The sequence below is a fragment of the Papio anubis genome, chromosome 2, assembly GCF_008728515.1.
Source record: "Papio anubis isolate 15944 chromosome 2, Panubis1.0, whole genome shotgun sequence".
NCBI classification, from domain to species: Eukaryota; Metazoa; Chordata; class Mammalia; order Primates; family Cercopithecidae; genus Papio; species Papio anubis.
In genome coordinates, this window is record NC_044977.1 from 76129355 (window position 1) to 76150082 (window position 20728).

The 20728-nt window shown below is 44.9% G+C and overlaps 1 protein-coding gene across 5 annotated transcripts in view; it reads left to right on the forward strand.

Annotated features, from left to right (window-relative positions):
• Positions 1 to 20728, forward strand: part of PRICKLE2 (prickle planar cell polarity protein 2) — a 354301-nt gene that overhangs the window by 294019 nt on the left and 39554 nt on the right. For all 5 annotated transcript variants that reach the window (XM_031663211.1, XM_031663212.1, XM_017955328.3 and 2 more), the window contains 2 exons: positions 1102 to 1288; positions 6767 to 7639. In XM_031663211.1, coding sequence (XP_031519071.1) covers positions 1102 to 1288; positions 6767 to 7639 — 1060 coding nt within the window. The remainder of the gene's footprint in view (positions 1 to 1101; positions 1289 to 6766; positions 7640 to 20728) is intronic.

A 20728-nucleotide genomic window follows, 5' to 3' on the forward strand; every position in this document is an offset into this window, starting at 1 on the left:
CACCTCCTGGGTTCACACCATTCTCCTGTGTCAGCCTCCCAAGTAGCTGGGACTACAGGCACCTGCCACCACACCCGGCTATTTTTTTGTATTTTTAATAGAGACAGGGTTTCACCATGTTAGCCAGGATGGTCTCGATCTCCTGACCTCGTGATCCACCTGCCTCAGCCTCCCAAAATGCTGACCAAGGCATGAGTCACCACACCCAGCCTTGAGTTAATTTTTATGTATGATGTGAGGTAGGGGTTTGAATTCATTATTTTACATGAGGCTCTCCTGTTGTCCCAGCTCCGTTTGTTGAGAAGACTATTCTTTTCCCCATGGAATGGTCTTGGCCCCCTTTTCAACAATTAATTGACCATATATGTATGAGTTTAAATCTGGATACCTGTTCATCTATATGCCCAGCCTTATGCCAGTGCCATGCTGGCCTGATTACTGTAGCTTTATAGTAAATTTTGAAATCTGTGCTTTGAAATGTTAAAAACTCTATATTGGGGGAAAATGCAAATGCTTGTGAGGGCCTGGCAGGTGTTGTAAATGAAGGTGACTTATTTAAGGCAATAGGGAAGGGTGAAGAATATGACAAACTGGAGAACTTGCCACTCATTAGAAAGCAGCAGCCTCTTTTCTTAGCTCTAGTTTATTATTGCCATGTAGGAATGTGCACTGAGCATTGCAAACGTTGTGTTTTCAAAAGAGAAACCAGGATTCCAAGTGTTAATATGATATTTTCTATTTAAAAAAATAATGTGTCCAGACTAATGAAGCAGATATGTATGTCCAATGTGCCTGTGAGCTGTCAGTTTTTGATCCTGCCTTATGTTCTCCAGGGTGGAACATTCCTTCTCTTATTAAATGTGGTCAAGTTAATTACCGGCTAGGCCAGAAATCATGTTTAATTATGCTTTAGGTAAATCCATATATAGGAACTGATATACATACAGAATAAACATATACATATGGATTTTTATTTAATTATTTGTGAGTGGTATCTGCTTTCTTACCCTTCTAGTTCAGGGTCCCCATAGCTTTCTTCCTTTAAAGTGTGTCCTTCTGGATGGGTCTCACATACTGACCATTTGGCTTCCCCGTCTCCAGATCATCTTTGCAGATGAATGCACGGAAGCCGAGGGGCGACACTGGCACATGAAACACTTTTGCTGCTTCGAGTGTGAGACAGTGCTGGGCGGCCAGCGCTACATCATGAAGGAGGGAAGACCCTACTGTTGCCACTGCTTCGAGTCCTTGTATGCAGAATATTGTGACACCTGTGCCCAACATATAGGTGAGGCAATACTTGGCAGTTGGCTTTGTCCTTCTGTGATGAGGTCACCTTTGTTTTGGGTGTAGTTAAAATATCTTTGATTGCAAGTGATAGAAACCCAACTCATGCTAACTTAACTGAAAAAGGGAATTTCTTGATTCACAACACTAGAAAGGCCAAAGAGTATACTGGCTTCAGGTAGGGGTGGATCAAGGGTTCAGACAAAACCGATTTTTTTCTCTGTATCTCAGCTTAATTTGCTTTCTGTTAACATCATTTGAGAGAAGCTATCTTCACCTAATGGTCAAGATGACTCACTAGTGATACTAGACTTAGTATTTGCATTCTCAAAAGGAGAAGAACTATGTCGCTGCCAGCTTGCAGGTCAGTTCTTCCAAATAAGAATCTTATCAGCCTTGCTTTGGTCAAGGGCCCACCTCCAAGTTGGGACTGTGTGCCATACAGTCCCACAACTGAGGGTCAGGGCAGTGGGGGAAGCTCAGAAGGAAAATCTAAACAGATGTCTTCCATAGCCTCCTTGGGACAAGATGGGGATTTGCAGAAGGAGGAACCAACGTGGTCCTCTTGGTAGGGAGGGATAGTCAAGGAAACCCAGTGGCTTCTGGCAAGTAAGTCTTAAAATAAATAAACAAATAAAAGCTATTCCAGCCAAATGCAAAGCAAATGAACCTCAAATAGTCCATAAACTATTAACTCCCCCAACAAGTGGCAGATCTGAGATGGTGAAAATCATTTTCCCTCTTCAAATAACCAATTTGTTCAACCCTTCAAGGCTATTCCAGATCGTACTGCATTGTGGCTTATTCATTCAAGTTGCCTTTTCTGGCACCTTGGGAAGGAGCCAACATTGGGGAGAAATAAAACATTGGCAGTGGCTGAATGTCTGTGAGATCACAGCCAGATCGTCCAGTGGTTTGTACAGTCCCAAGAAGTCTGTTTAGAAGCTGCCAGTTTCTTACCTAGAGTGAGGAGACATAGAGATAATCCATTTTGGAGCCCATTTTGCCCCACTTAAAAGGTTTTATTAGGACCACAAAAAGTGGCTTTGTCTTCCTGGCTCATAAGAAGTGATATATTCAAATAGAAAATTAGCTAGTATTTGGAGAGTTCTGTGTACTGATAAAAACCCTGACTTTGTGGACAAGCCACCTACCGTGTGCTCAACAGTGCTTTGTCATTGGGCATTCTTGTCCCATATACTCAGGCCCAGGCTTAAGCTCTGCTGTGAAGACCTTTGTCAGTAGCATTTCCTTCTGGGGGTTTGGGTGATGGCAAATTCCCCATCCCCTAACCCCTAAAATCCTCACCCCTCTCACAGCCTGTTGCCTGGACTCAGTACCCAGGAGCTTTCATGTCTCACAAGATCAAAGTGGTCAAACACATAAACCTTCTTTTTACTAAGAGTTAGGAAATGCAAAGATCAATGGTGACAAGTGGCAAGACGTGTGAAGAAGAGGACAGGTGGGACAGTATCATGGAAAACGGTGCAATGTCTTGACCCAGTATTGCCCAACCGAGAATTCAAGTCTGCAAGTGCACACTTGCTCAGGTGTGAGGGGCCATGTGTGCAGAATACCAGTCCATGACAACAGTACCCCTTCCCATCCATATTTCTGGTTTTTTTCTGTTTCTGTTCTTGGAGGCTAAGAGCCTCTCCAGAAACTGCCGCTTAGAATTTTTGCTCAGTACTTGGCAGAGAGAAAAATCTCTCTGTTGCTGCAGCATGTGCACCTCCGATGGCCCCTCGGTTTTCTTCTCTTACTGTCTGCCTTTGGCTGCCCAGCACATTTACTGGAGTTCCCTCCTCCTTTCCTATTAAATCCATAAAAAGGTGTCAGTGTTTTGTCAGAAAAGGAGACCATGGTGGCCTGCAGTATTACTGCTGCTATAGTTAAAATGCTGTCCCTAATGTTTGTTTTAAATCCACTTTTCTATCAAACATAATTTTCCTGTGACCGCGAAAGAGCACACTCTCTACAGCACGCATACCTCAGTCACTGGGTGCTTTACCTCTGACCATACCGTACAAATATTCCGTATTTATACAGCCACTCAGAGCAGGCCCTGTGTCAGGCAGCCGTTGCTAGGGCAACGGTACTTTTGCCTGTGCACAGCAGAGTAAACAGTCCTATAAACAGACCGAGGCTGTGGCAGCAGTAGACACACACACCCTCCAAGAAGTTCTTAAAGGGCTTAGAGAAGGAATAAAAAAGGAACGCTTAGATGCTGAACAGCAGAGCCCTTTTCCAGATGCTTAGAGTTCAGGAGCAGTTCAGAGGACCATCTGACATCGATGTTTATCGGGGACCACGTTCTGCTGCCTGCCAGGCCGCTTTATGATATACCTCCCCTCCAGTCTCCCAACCCAAGCCCATCCTTCCATGAGGCCCCCATCCCCAGGAACTAGGCCCTTGCTGCTGCATCTGAGCATGTCTCCTTGCCAAAGCGTGGAGAAGCAGCTGGTGGCAGACGGGCCAGAGGGACTGGACTTCCTGTGTACCTCTAACAGGGAGTGGGGATCGCTGCAGCTGCTCTGGATGCTGTGCTGATTAGAGCTCACCAGAGGACCCAGGGATGCCATCATGAGCTCTCTGCACTCTAGGCATTTGAGAAAGGGAGTGAGAAGGAGGAGAAAAAGGAGGGTGGGAGAGGGGAGGAGAGACAGAGCAGCCTCATCGTTCTTTCTTGGACTGCATCTGGGCAGTGACCCTCAGCAAAGAGAGACACAGGCTTTCAGTCCTAATGCAAATAAAAGAAGATTGGTCAGTAGGCCCAGTTCTCAGCACTCCGTGCGTATTCACTCAGTTACCAACTACTAGGATTATCCCCATTGTACTGAAGGGGAGACAAAAACAGAGAGATGAAGCCATTTGCCTAGGGTCGCACAGCTGGAATGCAGTAGACTCAAGATTTGAACCCCAGCAGATGGCCTTCAGCATCTTTACAACCAGCTGCAATGGGATGGAGCTGGGATTTGAACCTGTGTTTGTCAGGGTCCTGGAGCCTTATGCTTAACTACTACAGAGTCCTATGTCCCTGTGATGTCTGCCTCGGCTTTCTCCCAAGGGCCTGGGGAGGAAGTGTCCACAGAGCTTGAGGTTGTCTGTTTCTAGCCCCGCCCCAGCTGGTTCTTTCTCACGCTACCGGGGAGCACTGGCCCTGTAAGAGATGGAGTTGATCTGTCTCAAAAAAAGAGAGAGATGGAGTTGATTCACTTGATTTACACAGTTCCCTCTCTCCCACTTGGGGTGACCCTTGTGGCTGCTCCTATCCCTGTAAAAAAAAAAAAAAAAATCCCCTCTTAGTCTCTAAGGCCAGGTTCCAAAATGAAAAGAGAACCCTGTAGTTTGGGAAAGAGCTAATAAGAGAAGAATTGCCCTCATGCCTCTCTCCCTGGGCTCCATAGACACAAAAGTGAGGGGATAGACAGCGGAGGAGAAAGACAGGCTGCTTGGGCCGGTGGCCTTTTGTTCTTGCGATTCTCTTCTTCTCCCTAATTTCGTGTTTGCCACCTCTTTAGACAAGTCTCCAGAAGTTCTTCCTTGAAAGTCCAGGCTCAGGAACTCTCAGCCACTGAAGACGAAGGTCACATTAGTCCTTGTTTCTGGGAAGCCGTGTATCATTATGTATCAGGAGACTGCAAGGGTCCTGGTCCACCCTACAGTCATAGCTTGAGGCTGTGTTCCCAGCAGGCTGTCCCCACAGGAAGGGGCCCCAGCAGTGATCAGCTTCCATTCTGCCAGTTTAACAACTGCTATAAAAAACGCCTGCTGTGTGACTGCCTTAGCAAAAGTCCTGCCTTAGAAAAAGCAATGATAGGTGTTGGCTTAGTGCAGGTCCCTTGCCCACCCCTGAATCAGTCCCTGGGTGCCAGGAGAGCAGATTTTTTTTTGCTGGCCTATGTTGGGCCCCAGGTCAGCTTTTGCCCCACCCAAAGCTCACGGCCTGAAGATGGCAGGAAATGGTGTCCCACAGGGAGATGAAGTCCTATAGCCAGAAGAGGGCAGAGATGATGAGAAGGCAGAACGCCCAGGGCTGTGGGAGGCTCCCTTAGTAAGCAGTGTGACCAGGCTGTATAAACCTGACACAGTCCTGTCACAGGGAGGAACTGTACCTCTTCCTTTCCTGATGAAATTAAGCAAAGGGTACGCATGCTCCCACAGGGGCAATAGCTTTGGCAGTACCATGTCTAGGTTTTTCTTCACCAAAAGCAGATTTTTCCTTAACAAGAGTTGAAATCCACATTTTTATTTCCCACTAAGTCCATTGAGACTGCTTTAACAGAAGAGCACAGACTGGGTGGCTCCTGAGTAACAGAAATGCATTGCTGACAGTCCTGAAGGCTGGGAAGTTCAAACTCAAGGCACCAGCAAATGCGGTGTCTGCTGAGGGCCTGTTTTCTGTTTCCTGAATGATGCCTTCTGGCAGAGTCCTCATATGGGGGAAGGGGCAAACGAGCTCCCTTGGGCCTCTTTTATAAGGGCACTAATCTCATTCATGAGGTCTCCACTCTCATGACCTAGTGACCTCCCAAAAAGCCCCATCTCCTAAAGCCATCACTTTAGGATTTAGGATTTCAACTTAAGAGTATTGGAGAAAACATTCACCATAGCATCCACTGAGTTGCTGCTGTGACTTACCCATCGGAATAGCATATGCTAGTAATGGGATTCACTCAATCTATCTATACACAAAGAGCCCTGTCATACACCAGCCATGTTCCAGGTCCTGGAGATGCTGTTGAAACTTAATGAGTCTGTCCTCATAGAGCTTCACTTTTAGCAGGGGAGAGAAATAATAAACAGATGCATATATAGACTGTTGCAATGTAAAGCGGTATTAATGCTATCAAGAAAACTCCAGCAGGTAAGTATGGAGAGCAATGGAAAATCACTATTAGTGTGGACAGGAAGACTTCTCAGAGGAGTTGGCTTTTGAGCAGATGCCTACCTAGAGTGAAGGAGACAGTATCAATATCATGGTTGAGAATAAAACTTCCTGGGTACAGATCTTGTCTCTGGTTCCTAGTTATGTTACCCTACGCAAGTTACTTAGCCTCATCTGCCTCTATTTTCTCATGTGAAAACTGCAAATAATATTAGAAAGCTAGCTCAAGGAGTTGAGTGATTAAATGAGTTTACATATATAAAGCTGTTAAAGCAGGGCATGATCATATGTTAGTATTACTATCGCTATTTGTCAGGGAGAAATGTGTCCCAGGCAGAAGGATCCATAGACAAGTCATTTTAACCTCGAGTCTTTGTGCTTGGAGCAAATGAGTTAAGGTGCACACTGGTACAACAAGGAGTTCTCATAATAGCACATGAATACCATTTACATAGGAGTCTGATTGTTGATTTATTAATTTATTCTGCCGCACCTGGAATCCTGAGACAAACCAAGGTGCAGTGTGTTTCATGTCCCAGTGCAGGGCTCTGAGCAGCTCATCAGCCTCTCCAATGTCTCTCATTATTTTAGGTATCGACCAAGGTCAAATGACCTACGACGGTCAACATTGGCATGCCACCGAGACCTGTTTCTGCTGTGCTCACTGCAAGAAATCCCTCCTGGGGCGGCCATTCCTTCCGAAGCAGGGCCAGATATTCTGCTCACGGGCCTGCAGTGCTGGGGAAGACCCCAATGGTTCTGACTCCTCCGATTCCGCCTTCCAGAACGCCAGGGCCAAGGAGTCCCGGCGCAGTGCCAAAATTGGCAAGAACAAGGGCAAGACGGAGGAGCCCATGCTGAACCAGCACAGCCAGCTGCAAGTGAGTTCCAACCGGCTGTCAGCCGATGTAGATCCCCTGTCACTGCAAATGGACATGCTCAGCCTGTCCAGCCAGACGCCCAGTCTCAACCGGGACCCCATCTGGAGGAGCCGGGAAGAGCCCTACCATTATGGGAACAAGATGGAGCAGAACCAGTCCCAGAGCCCTCTGCAGCTCCTCAGCCAGTGCAACATCAGAACTTCCTACAGTCCAGGAGGGCAAGGGGCTGGGGCCCAGCCCGAAATGTGGGGCAAGCACTTCAGCAACCCCAAAAGGAGCTCGTCACTGGCCATGACAGGACATGCTGGCAGCTTCATCAAAGAATGCCGAGAAGACTATTACCCAGGGAGGCTGAGATCTCAGGAGAGCTACAGTGATATGTCTAGTCAGAGTTTCAGTGAGACCCGAGGCAGCATCCAAGTCCCCAAATATGAGGAGGAAGAGGAGGAGGAAGGGGGCATGTCCACTCAGCAGTGTCGGACCCGTCATCCAATCAGTTCCCTGAAATACACAGAGGACATGACGCCCACAGAGCAGACCCCTCGTGGCTCCATGGAATCCCTGGCTCTGTCTAATGCAACAGGTAGGTTCTGTTCACCTCGAAAACAGATAGCAAGGGTTAATCTCTGGGTGACTGGATGCTGGTCCTCAGAATTTTTTTTTTTTTTTTTTTTTGAAATGGAATCTCACTCTGTTGCTCAGGCTGGAGTGCAGTGGTGCAATCTTGGCTCACTGTAAGCTCCGCCTCCTGCGTTCATGCCATTCTCCTTCCTCAGCCTCCCAAGTAGCTGGGACTACTACAGGCTCCCGCCACCATGCCTGGCTAATTTTTTGCATTTTTAGTAGACTTGGGGTTTCACCATGTTAGCCAGGATGGTCTCGATCTCCTGACCTCATGATCCACCCGCCTCAGCCTCCCAAAGTGCTGGGATAACAGGCATGAGCCACCATGCCCAGCCTGGTCCTCAGGATTTTAATGTTGTTTCTGCCATGTGCCCTCTTCCAATCGGCTGCTGAGGAAGGTAAACCCAAGTTTGGGATGGCTTCTGTCTTTGATGGGCTTCCCTGTAAACAAAACCTGAGACGGGTCCAGATGCCTGTGATGTATTGAGGGAGTGCTCCCAGCAGAAGGAGGGTGAGAGGTGGAGGACAGGGCACGGGGAGGAGCCAAGTGAGAAATGGTGTCTCCACTGGGGTCTGGCTTCTGCCTGATCCCACAGGGGACTCTGATAGATGAGTTGCACTATAGAGCCAATTGCTTCTTGTGACAAAGGGGCTGATGTTTTGTACCATCATGTCAGTTGGTCATCAGCTTTGGGCTGCTGAGGAGTAACAAGGGGATGAGACTGTGGATGTGGGCTTGGGGCAAGGCAGCTCCTGTTGGCCAAAGGCAGCATTAAAGAAAGAGAATGCTAGGGTTTGAATGTTTTCCCCAAAATTCCTAAGTTAAGATCCTAAATCCCAAGGTGATGGCATTAGGAGATGGGGCCTTTTGGGAGACGACTATGTCGTGAAAGTGGAGACCTCATACATGGGATTAATGCCCTTATAAAAGAGGCCCAAGGGAACTTGTTTGCCCCTCATACCATGTGAAGGTGGAGAAGGTGTAGCTGTGAGCTGATGGTAGTACGCAGAGCACCTGGAGCCCAGTTGCCCCAACCTGGTGCTGCTTGGGGCACCAAAGCATCCATGACAGCTTCTGAGACTGTTCTGAACCTATTGCATATATATTACATATATGCAATACATATATTACATATATGCAATATATAATTAATATATACAATAAAATATACACAAGTATATTTTTTATATATATATAAAAATTAGCTGGACTTGGTGGCACATGATCATAGTCCCAGCTACTTAGGAGACTAAAGCAGGAGGATCACTTGAGCCCAGGAGATTGAGGCTGCACTAAGCAATGATCCCACCTCTGCACTCCAGCCTGGGCAGCAGAGTGACAACCTGGCTCTAAAAAAAATTTTTTTAATATTATTTATTTAATATTTTACATATTATTTTAAAAATATTTTTAAATGTGGGAAAAAATAGTACTGTAGATTTTCTCTGTGATGGTGCTACTTAAAGCAGAATCTGAGGATAACACTCGCTGAGAACTATCACCCATCAGCAGCGAGATTAGTACTGAAACTAAAAGTGTTTAGAAACTCTTACAGCAGTTCGATGTTGCGGTGACATCCAAGTGCGTGTTCAGCAGGCTTGTCTTATTGATGAGGGTATAGACCAATCAGGGTGTTATAGAACTCACACACTGAGCTCTTTGTGCTTTGTGCTGTGTCTCAGACATGCTCATCAGGGCCATATGTCAGTCCACAAGGGATTGAAAATAAAAAGAAACTGGTCCTTCACCACTGACAGCTTGAGAAGAGTAGTGCTCCAAGATGCTCTAAGTATATCTGCCCCTTTGTGGGCAAGGTACCAGAGGAGGGAGACATACGTTTGCCCCTTACAGCAAGGATTCCGTAGTCGATGGTGTCTGGATAGAGACTGTGATAATGTTAACCCCATTTGAAGGGGACGACCACTGCTCAGCTCCAGCTGCTTGTTGCCATGTGCTGGGATATTTATGTATCCACCTAACCCTTATATAGCTCTTGCAATGTGTCAAACATTGTTCTCAGCACGTTATAAATATTAGCTTGCTTAATTACATTGTCATAACACTGTGAGGGAGGAATATTGTTATGATTCTCATTTCAGAGTTGAAGAAACTGAGAAATGGAGAGATTGAGGGACTCATCCAAAGTCACTCAGCTTGTAGAGTGGTAGAGCAGGGATTTGAACCTGTGCATATGATTCCAGAACCTTGCTCTTAAGCACACCAGGCTGCCAATCTAATATGAGCCCCATCCTGTCAGATCTTCCAATTTTTCCTGAGAAGTTAAAATGTGGACTTTTTAAAATATGAAATCTATTTCAACTCTGCTGGACAAACAAAACGAGGTTCTGAATTGTAGCTTGTCCATGCAGTGGGTTTTACTTTCTATCCTCCTCAAATATGTCCACATCTGTGTTCCTATTTGTCCCAGAACAAAGAGTAGATATCCTCATCCCCATGTTTCAGATGAAAAAAAAAAAAAAAAATGAGGCCTTGGTGACTAAGCGCCTTGCCTCATGTCTTAGAAGTGAGCAATTAGCGCAGAGTGATGACTGCCTGGCTTCCAGCCCAGGTTATGTTATTCTCGAAAGATTTATGTGCTATAATTATTTAAGAGGACAGCAGATAAATATATACTTCAGCCTCTGAAGCAGTTTCTGAAAGCTAGACCACCTGCCTTAGAATCATGGGGGTGCTTGATTCAAACATAGGCTCCTGGGCCTCCCCCTAACTCCTTGCATCAGAACTCTACAGAGGTGGGGCCCAGGAATCTGCATGTTAAGCAGATCCCTGCTGAGGCTGATGTGCACCATTGTCTGAGGGTAGATGTGCCTGGGTTTGTCTGCTCTGACTGTATCATCCTCACCTTGTGGCTCATGAGGAAATCAGTAGGGCTAGAGGTTGAAGAATGTTGGAAAGAGCAAGTGAGGAAGACACTCAGTTTCCATTCCTAAGGAGGGAGTGGACGCGGTTTCCATTCCTAAAGAAGACATCAAGGGAGATTAACTCTCGTGATTTTCTAGGATCCTTGGGCAAAGCAACTAATGCCTGTTTGCCTCAGATTTTTAGGAAGCAACCCTGACCATATCTGATAAAACTGAGGGAAAAAAACTCCTGAGATCAACACTGTCTAATATGGCAGCCATATGGGGCTGTGGAAATTTAAATGAATTAAATGAAATTAAAATTTCAGGCCATTAGTTGCACTAGAAACATTTTAAGTACTCAACAGCAATGGCCTGAAGTTTAAATTTTATTTAATTTTAATTCATTTAAATTTCAGTAGCCTCCTGTGGCTAGTGGTGACCCTGCTAGAAGGTGCAGATGACAGGGTGAACTGATAAGATGGGCACGATATTAAACCATCATTAGTCTCTGAAGTTCTTACAGGAGCCCTAATTTTTTGTCTTTCTAATTAATTAATGGTTAGGATTACCAGTTCTGGAGTCACACTTGCTGGGATGAGATCAAACCTTCATCATTTAGGAGTTGTGTGGCCTTGAACAAGTCACTTAAACTCTGCAAAACTCAATTTCCTCATCCATGGAATTTTGTGAACAAATGGATAAAGGTGTTCGGATAGTACTTCCTTTGTATAGCTTTGGTGAGCGTTAAATGATAAATGCATTTAAAATCATTAATATAGTCTTTGACACATATGACCTTCTATAATGGTTACCTGCTACTTTTTATTAATTCTTTCTCCTCCCAAACACACTGATTCATAGTTTTGGCCCCTAAGCCTGTTGTGGCTACTAACTTCTCCCACCATCCACCAGCTGTGCAGGTTTGCATTTTAGATTTGAAAATACTCCTGCATGGGCGAGGCGTAGTGGCTCACACCTGTAATCCCAACACTTTGGGAGGCCAAGGCAGGCGGATCACTTGAGGCCAGAAGTTAAAGACCAGCCTCGCCAACATGGCAAAACCCCGTCTCTACTAAAAATACAAAAATTAGCCAGGCATGGTGGTGGATGTTTGTAGTTGTAGTTCCAGCTTCTTGGGAGGCTGAGGCACAAGAATCACTTGAACCCAGGAGGCGGAAGTTTCAGTGAGCCAGGATCACACCACTGCACTCCAGCCTTTTGACAGAGCAAGAATTTGTCAAAAAAAAATAAAGGAAAATACTCCTGCAGGCTTATTTTTTTCCTAACCAGCTTGAGAAAACCATGAAAAACAGGGAATTAAAGAAAGTGTGTTCTGTGGTTCTATCAGATACGACAGTGTTGAAGAAAGATGGTGGCTAATATTCTAAGCACAGCTTCATCATTCCTCATTGGAGCAGACCCTAAATAGCCTTTCACATCCTACACTGCACACACATACACCAAGGAATAGACTTGGAAAGTTGGTGTTTTTGCTGCTGTCCCTCGCTGTTAACATTTGAATTTTGCTAGAAAATTCAGTAGTTTTTTTTTTTTTAATAGCATTCTAAACTATCTGCATATATTTAAATCCTAGAATCACAGTCTGAATACCAGGTACGTGCCATAAAAGGCTTAGTGAAAGCACTTTGATCTTTCAGATAAAGCTAGATTTCAAGATGATGGATTCTTTTTTCTTCCATGGTCAGTAACTTATATTATTGAATAAGTCTGTAGTGTTTAATCTGGCATGAAGTGTGATCTTTCTGTGGGCAGCATTTTTCCCCAGAACAGATCTGAAAAAACGGATAGCTCCAGTGGCTTGTCAGCCTCAGATCTGGGCTTTGGCCCCTCCCAATGTGTCTAGAACTGGGAGTGTACAGTCCCTTCTCCTTGGAAAACACAATTCATCCCTTATGCTCACACAGAGTGAGTCAGGCAGGCACAGCCACCATTTATACCACCGCAATGCAGGAGCCTTGCAGAAGCGCTTTAACTTTGCCAGTCCCTAAACATGCCTCTAAAGCAGCTTGCAGCCTGCATAATCATAGCATTGAAGTAGAAATAATAACAACATCAAGAACAACTAACATTGAGTGTTTATATGGACTGGAATTTTTCTAAGCACTTTCCATAAACTAAACTCACTCAATCCTCACAAGAACCCTATGAGGCAGACACAGTTGTTACTCCATTTTACAAATGGTATACATAAGACACTGAGAGGCTGAGTAGCCCAAGGCCACATTGCTTAGAAGTAGAAGAGCAAGATTTAAACTTGGGCCTTCTAGCTCCAGAGCTTGTGCCCTTCAACACTATGCTACGGCCGATGTGAATGACCATGGTAAATGTACTGCTGCTGCTGATGTTGATTGTAACCAATGATAATCATAATAGACCAGTGGCTATGACCTGACATGCTAATGGCTTCATGTAGAATGCCTCTTTAAATGCTGTAAGATAAATCTGATCATTATACCTATTTTATAGATGGGTACACTAAGGTTCATAGAAGTAACCTTTTTATAGTCACCACAGATGGCCAGGACTTGATGGCCAGGACTTGATCCCAGGTGTGATCTACTGCAAAGCCATGCACTTAACTTGCCTGATATTCCTCACAAGAAGGGTCATAATCACAGTCAGAAGATTTACACAGTGGCTCTAGCTGAAGGGATAGGCATATTCTCTCCTGTGGCAGCTGGCTTGTTGATTTGTCTGTTTGACTCTGACAATGCTAAAGAGAAGCATGAGAGCACAGCTGTGAATGACAGAAGTCAGAGGTGGCAGTCCAAGATGATGTACCAAGGTCAGAGGTAGGAAAGACAAGGCAGACAAGCAGAGATGGTCCAGGGGCTGCTGCCTGGGCAAGAGACACGAAGGGCAGAGCTGGGGACAAAGGCATTCGTTGCAAATTAGAGGTCAGGGCTCAAGTCACACACTGAGACCAGGTGTATACTAGAGCTGGAATTGGAACTGGCTGCCTTAGACGGAGGCCACACCACAGGACAACCGGAAACTGTGAGCTGGTCCCTGGTGAAGGATGCTGGTGTGGAATGACGAGGCTGGGAACTTGACCATTCCTTGAGGATCAGCCACATTCTGTCAGGGGTGGTTGGTCATAGAGAGCTGGGTCCTATAGGAAGTACCTCCACGTAAGGATGGGAGTGAGGGAAGGGGAAAGAACATTTCTGTTTGCTTTTTGATTCATTCAGCAAATATGATATGAGTACCTACCCTGTGAGTTACAGCAGAATAGTATGAGAGTATGGGCTGTAGACCAATATGCCAGAGCTGGAAACTGGACTTCTAGTTTAATAGCTCTGTGACCTTGGGCAACTGATTGATCTATTCTGCACCTCACTATCCTCATCTTTGAAATGGAATGACCCTACTTTTCAGGGTTGTAATGTGAATTAAATGAGTGAGTTCACATTAAGAATTTAGAACAGTGTCTAACACCCTATAAGTGCTCATTGAATACTGGTTGTATTAGTATTTGTAGGGGCTACCTATGCAAGGTGCTGGGAATGCAGCGCTGAGCTGAATTGGACATGGTCTTTGCCCTCTTGTACCTCACAGTCTAGTGAAGTTGATAGACAGTAACCATCCAATTTTATGATATAAGTAAGTGTGAGGCTGCAAGGGCTTACAAAGAGGGATGTGGCTGAGTCAAAAGACATCCTGAAAAAGTGGTGCTTCAGGGATAAGGGAAGGGGCATTCCAGGTAGCAGGAGCAGCATGTGCAAAGGCCCTGTGGTAGGAATATATGAAGAGTTGACAGAAGGTCCCATGGCTGGGTGAGCACATAGAGTAATAAGACTGGGAAGGAAAGCAAGGGCCAGATGGTGCAGAGCCATTTAGGGTTATATTAAGGGTATAGGCCTTTCTAATAAGGGCAATGGAAAGCCCTTAAAATGTCAGGCCCTGCAGTGAGGGAGGTGACATGATCCAATTTGCATTTTGAAAAGATGGCTTCAGCTGCTCTGTGGGGAATTGATTGGAAAAGGGCAACTGCTGATGCAGAGAGACCTGTTAGGAGGCAATTTGGGGCTTTGTAGCCCAGGCTAGAGGTGAAGGTTAATGGCAAAGTCCAAAATAAGAGGATGGATAGACAGTGACTTAGGAGAGGAAATTGGCAGAGGTTTACAGTGTCCCAAGGGGAGTGGGTCCTGGGAGACAGAAGAAAATAGATATGAAAAAATTAGCAATAGATAAAGGTTTGCCTACTCTGTGATTTTTTACTCAGGCCAGCATCAACTACAAGCACATGTGTTATTGGCCTGAATAATTGGAGACACGGAGCAGGAATCTGAAAGGGCTTCCTGCCTTCTTTGATCAGTGTTGCATTGTTGTGTCAAGGCCATGCCATTTACACACCTCATCTACACACCTTGGCAAGGGAACCTTAGTTGTGCAATACCACAAGGTAACAAGGTAATTTTTCACCGTTGCTGGTAAACTGAGAAAGAACCAGAAAACAACAACATGAGGATATAAAGCAACAACTGGAACCACTGAGTTTACCAAGAATGTCTGAAATGTTTTTCAATCCTTGTAATGCAAAACGTTTCTATATTTAATTTAAGGAAGGGACAGGTCTACTATTCTTCTGCATAACTTGGATAACCATCTTCTAACCCAATTTCTTTATTTAAATAATTGAGTAAAACCTCCTAACCGGCCGGCACCCATTACTTGATGGGCCACACCTCAGATGTGCTCATGAATTGTGTGGCCCAGATCTTTTTGTTCATTCCCGTCATTGGGGAAGATGTGTGGTCCAATCTGGAATCACGGATTTTAAAACCTAGAGCTCACCTGGAGTCCTATCCATTGACTGGAGGGCCAGCCTAGGATACACTTGGGAAATGCATAGAGATTGCCTTTGTTCATTGGTATTGCAGAACTCTTTTGTTTGGAAGTGTCAGAATTCTAACTCCAATGGGTGTAAACAAACATTTTTTGATCAAGTAACTTCAAACTTCACAGATCTTTAGTTCCAGGAGCCCAAATGATGTCATCAGGACTTGGTTTCTTTCTGTCTCTCAGTTCTTTTTCCCTGTACACTGGTTTCATTCTCAGGCAGCCTCTTCCCAGGGATAGCCAGGATGGCTGTCAGTCACTGCAGGCCAACGTCCATCAGCATCAGGTGAAGGGGAAAAAGAATTGATCTTCCCTAGTAGTGTCACCAAGAGTACTAGAATTGAGTCTCATTTACCTGACTTTGGGCATCCAACAATTCTTAAACAAACCACTGTGGCCAGGAGAATGATAGCTCCGACAGGTCAGGCCTGAGTCTTGTCCCATCCCAGGAATGAGGCAATGAGGTCAAACCCATCAAAACTTCAGGACTGACAATGGAGAAGGAAGATGTTCAAAGGGAAATCAAGGTCATGTTTTCAAAGGAAGAGGGATTACACTGCAAGGAGGTGAAACCACAGGCATCTGTTCCTGCACCATAGGTATCCCATCCATCCAGGACTGACATTTTTATCTGATCCCTTCCTCTAAAAGCCCCACCATATTTGAATTTAACATCAAACACCCATTATGTATGTTAGCTATGGTTTTCTGGAGACAAAGCTCTGGTCTTTGGGGTGTGGCCTGTGGTGATTTTAATATAGGGGTTTCAGGCTATGAGGAGATATTTTGAAGGGAGAGATTGGATGGAGCCCAGCCTTCTCACTCAATGTTTAGTACATCCTAAGGAGCACCTTCTGACTGGTCCCATGGATTCCCAAGGAAGCTGTGCCCTGTTGTTGGCATTTCATCTGAACATCACCCCTAGCTCACAGACCAGGGGCCAGAAGAAAACCAGCAAAGTGAAAGTCCCAGGAGAATCTGTCACTCCTTTCTTTTTTCGCTTTGCTTTTCTGGCATGTGGGAAGCCGAGGACAATGTCAGAGCAAGGTGGGAGAACAGGGGATCAGTGGGCAGTTGGAAGAGAGCTCAGCCCAGAGCAGGCCATATAGCCCTGCTACAATGTTGTAGTCTCACTGACATTTTCTGGGCCCAGAGAAATTTTTCCAGTGTCCTGGTTTTTGATAACTGTTTGAAAGGCTTATTTATAACCTCCTTGGGCTTAAGCAGTCATCTATACCCAAGTCAGTAACCATGGCTGCTGACAGGCAGAAAAGATTGCTGATTTTATTCACTTTATTACTGAAAAAGCAACACTGGAAAATAGGTCCAGGGTGGAGGCCAGCAGTGATGGGGTTGGGGCATGGTGTGTCGTGATGGGTTCCTCAGACTGGTGCAAGATTTTATACAGTGAATTTCTTTAAGAATGTATGAACATTTCTCTTGGAACTTTTGAATTTATTAATCTCATAAAGGGAAATGAGAAAGCTCTATCCACTTGGAAATGGCTTTAAAACTCAAGCCATTTATTTTTTAAAATATGGAGAGTAAGGAAAACACAGAAAAGAAAAATTCTGGAAAAAGGTAGAAATAGAGAAAATATCCCCCAAATCTCACCACTTGACCAGTGTTCATATTTTCATGAATTTTCAAGTTTCTTCCCTATGTATTAGTTCATTATTTTTCTCTAACTTGGTTGTAAACATAGTGAATAGTTTGTGGCCTGCATTTCTTCATTTGCATTCTGTCTTTAGCTTATTTTGTGGCTTTTGGAACCATCATTTTTAATGACTGCCTTAATATTCAATTGAATGGGTGTTACCACACCTCCAGAATTGGACATATAGGCAGTTTTTTTTAAATGATCTGTATTTAAATCCTGATTTCCTTTGTCTGCCATCAACAATCTTTTTTTATAAACATAACCCTTCTAAATATCTTGTCTCACGGCTAGATCCTTGACCTTCCTACCTGGCCACTTGGCAAAACTTCTTTAGCATCTCCCTCCCACAGTGTTCTAGTGGTCATATGAGAGTTAGGAGCGATTCTGCACCGACCATCACCTCCCCTCCTCTGTCTGTAAGTAAAGTGCCTCCCAGAGCAGCGGAAAACTAACGTAACTAAAACCCCACTTCCTAGTACAAGCAGCCTGAAGCTAGCTTTGGGGAGTCTTATTTCTCCATGTAAGCAGTAAACTATCCACTCCATCAATCTGAGTATTCCAGGGATCACCGTTCATCCAGGATGCTTGTCAATCATGCACATTCTTGGGCCACATTCCACACCCACAAACAGAATCTCTCAGGGCTCAGACTTAGCAATCAACATTTCAAACGCATGTCCCCAGGAAACTCATAGGTTCACTAAGTTTGAGGACCCCTAAGCTAAGGAAACCCAGACTCCTCATCTTATATCTGGGTGAGGTACCATACTCATGAGCTCTCCTGTAGTTAGAACTTGTATCTGTCCTACACTGCCTCTTCTCAGCCCTGAGTCTAGCCTCCTGCTGAGACAAAAGAAAAAGTAGATTATATCTCCTCTGAAAATTTGTGAAGATATCCCTGACATCAAATCACTCTTGGTATAGCAAATAGCACCTTAGTGAGTTAAGAGCACATTATCTGAAGCATATGGATGATACGTGTCTTAATTGCATAGTATGAATTAAGTAGGAAAGAGGGTATTACTTGCCAAGAGCATTTGGTGGTTTTGGAATCATCACTGAATGCATCAGAAAAGGTGGACAACAAAACACTCTAATCTTGAAATAGGACCTGTTTCCACTCTGGAATCAATGTGAAAATCAAAAGGTCATGAGCCCAAAGTTGCATAAAATTTCAACGTAGCTTGGTTTGTTGTGTGTTTGATTGTTTAACCTAGAATAGTTTCCACCAATAAGTTTCACTCTCCCCAGTTTTCTACCAGCATTACCTTGAACACCCAGATAGCTCTGTGTGTGTGTGTGTATATATGTGTGTGTTTGTGTGTGTGTGTGATCTGTGATCATTCCCGGTCCTGTTCTGCCAGGAATCTCCTTCAGCCTGCCCACCCCAAATCAAAATCAGACCATGACACATCTCTGAGAGGCAGCTATCACAAATCAGGCTGAGCAAACAGTCAGGGCACCATTTAGAAGATAAAGTCTGGGTCTTCCACTTCAAAGTCACTAAGAAAACACCTAGTGTTTTCCTTGGTGCAAAAACTTTTAATGGCTTAAAAATGTCATCCAGAATTCCCCCATCCATTTAGCTCAAGCAGGCATATTTCTCCCATTCTTTCTCTCCTAGAAAATTGCCTTTCTCAACTCTTTGTTACCCAAGGATTATAGTGCTCTGCTTTGCAGATTATTCAGACCCTGTCTCCTCTTTTCTCTCTTATTTTTCCTATGCACAAGGAATAGAGGAAAATACTCATTCGTTTTGCTTCTTGCCCAGCAGAGTAGAGACTGTACCTCTGTGCATTTCTGTTCTCTGGGCCTTTACTTGGAATAAATCCTTGACTCTCATCTGTGCTAAGTCTGAGGGATTCTTGTGTATTCTTGCTTCTTCAAGTCATTTATCCAACCCACTCAAATCTGTCCCCCTGCCCCGAGGGTGTTATCAGTCCAAGGACACCTGCAGGGATTTGTTTCTGATTCTGACATTGTGCTTTTGGTGACAGCATCCCTGGCAGTGACTCTACTGCCTAGCAGTGAGCAGCTCATACCTTGCTAGGGTTTCTCATCCTGGCAGCAGCAGACTTCCCAATGGCTGCCTTTGAAATCAAATGTGCCAATTTTAAAAGGCAGAAAAGTCCAGTTCAGTCTTTACTTTGGGGAGCAGATTGAGCTCATAGCTGGAAATGAGAGAGGAGAGGAAACAGACTAGAATAACTCACCCTTTTTCTTTCTTTATGCTTGAATAATGGATGCTAGGTAAAAAGATGAGGGGGGAAATTCCCTTTGCCTAAAGTACACACACATACACAAACACTACTCCAGGGGAAACAGAGTAGTCTATCTAGATAGATGATTCTCAAAAGAGATGGGTGGGGGTGGTTACTAGGGGTGGTGATTTTTCCCACCCAGGGAACACTTCGAAGTTTGGAGACATTTTTGGTTGTAATAACTGGGGGGCAGGACACTGCAGGCTTCTAGTAGGTAGAGATCAGGGTGCCACTAAACCTCCTACAGTGCACAAAACGTCATCCCCCTACACTCAGTCAACAAAGAATTATCCAGCTCCATAAGCCAGCAGTGCCAAGACTGAGAAAGCCTGGCTTAGACACAGGGAATTCCACTGGAAATCATTAGTCCCAATCGAAGTCATTCTGCACCACATCTGAGGAAAGTATGATGTTACAGGAAGGGACCTCCTCAGCTAGGTGCTTCGGAAGCCACACCTGCAGCTGAAAGAGGTTTTTTTGCTTCTTGCTCTGACCCTAGCTGCAACACACATTCATGCTTAGTGCCTAAGGGCCCAGTTGACCTGGTTGAAATCGTACCACCTCTCTAGCTGTGTGACTCAGGCAAGTGGCTTAAATCTCTCAATCCCTCAGCTTCCTGAGTAAATGTAATGGCTGCTGCAGTGGGGCTGCTGGGTGGTGTGGGGTGACATGCGTGGAGCACTTCACCGCCTGCCCAGGATGTGGAAAATTCATTATTTGAGAGTAACTATTACTTGTATTATTTGGTACCATGACCTCCTGCCATCTTCCTCTTAACTCTGTCTCGGCCCATTGCTCACTTAACAGGGAGAAGGAAGATTGACCAAAACTCAGGAATCATTCTAATAGAAGGGTATAGAAGGCAAAAACCAGCCTCAATGGATGAGTGTGAGATTTGGCAATTCTGTACATGTTAATGATCCAGACTCACATTGACACCCATAACTGGGGAGCACTTTGCTTGCATTTCTAGGAATGCTTGCAGCCAGAAAGATGAGCCTTGTCTCCTTGAATCTGATTTCCAGCCTTGTCTGAGTCAAAAGAGGCTACGAGAATCTGTGGCCTAATTATGCCCATGTAACACCTATTAATGCTAATAGAGCCCAGCCTTCACATGTGAGAAAGTAGACTGTCAGCTCACAGAGCTCAGCCTTCCTGCAGGATCCCCCTGGCCCCCCACCCCAGTATCAATTAACTTCACAGAGAATTCCCATTTGCCACAGCTTAAAGGAGTTAATTTGTTCTTTGAGTCTGTGGATGAGAAACAGGCCCAGCTTTGGTCCCTAAGTGAGGAAGACAATGAGGAGAGTACAACAGTGGAAGTTTTCCACTGAGATCATTATCAGCTCCTGGAACAAGCCCAGCCAGGCCCTTGGCTGCAGATCTGTTTCAAACTCTG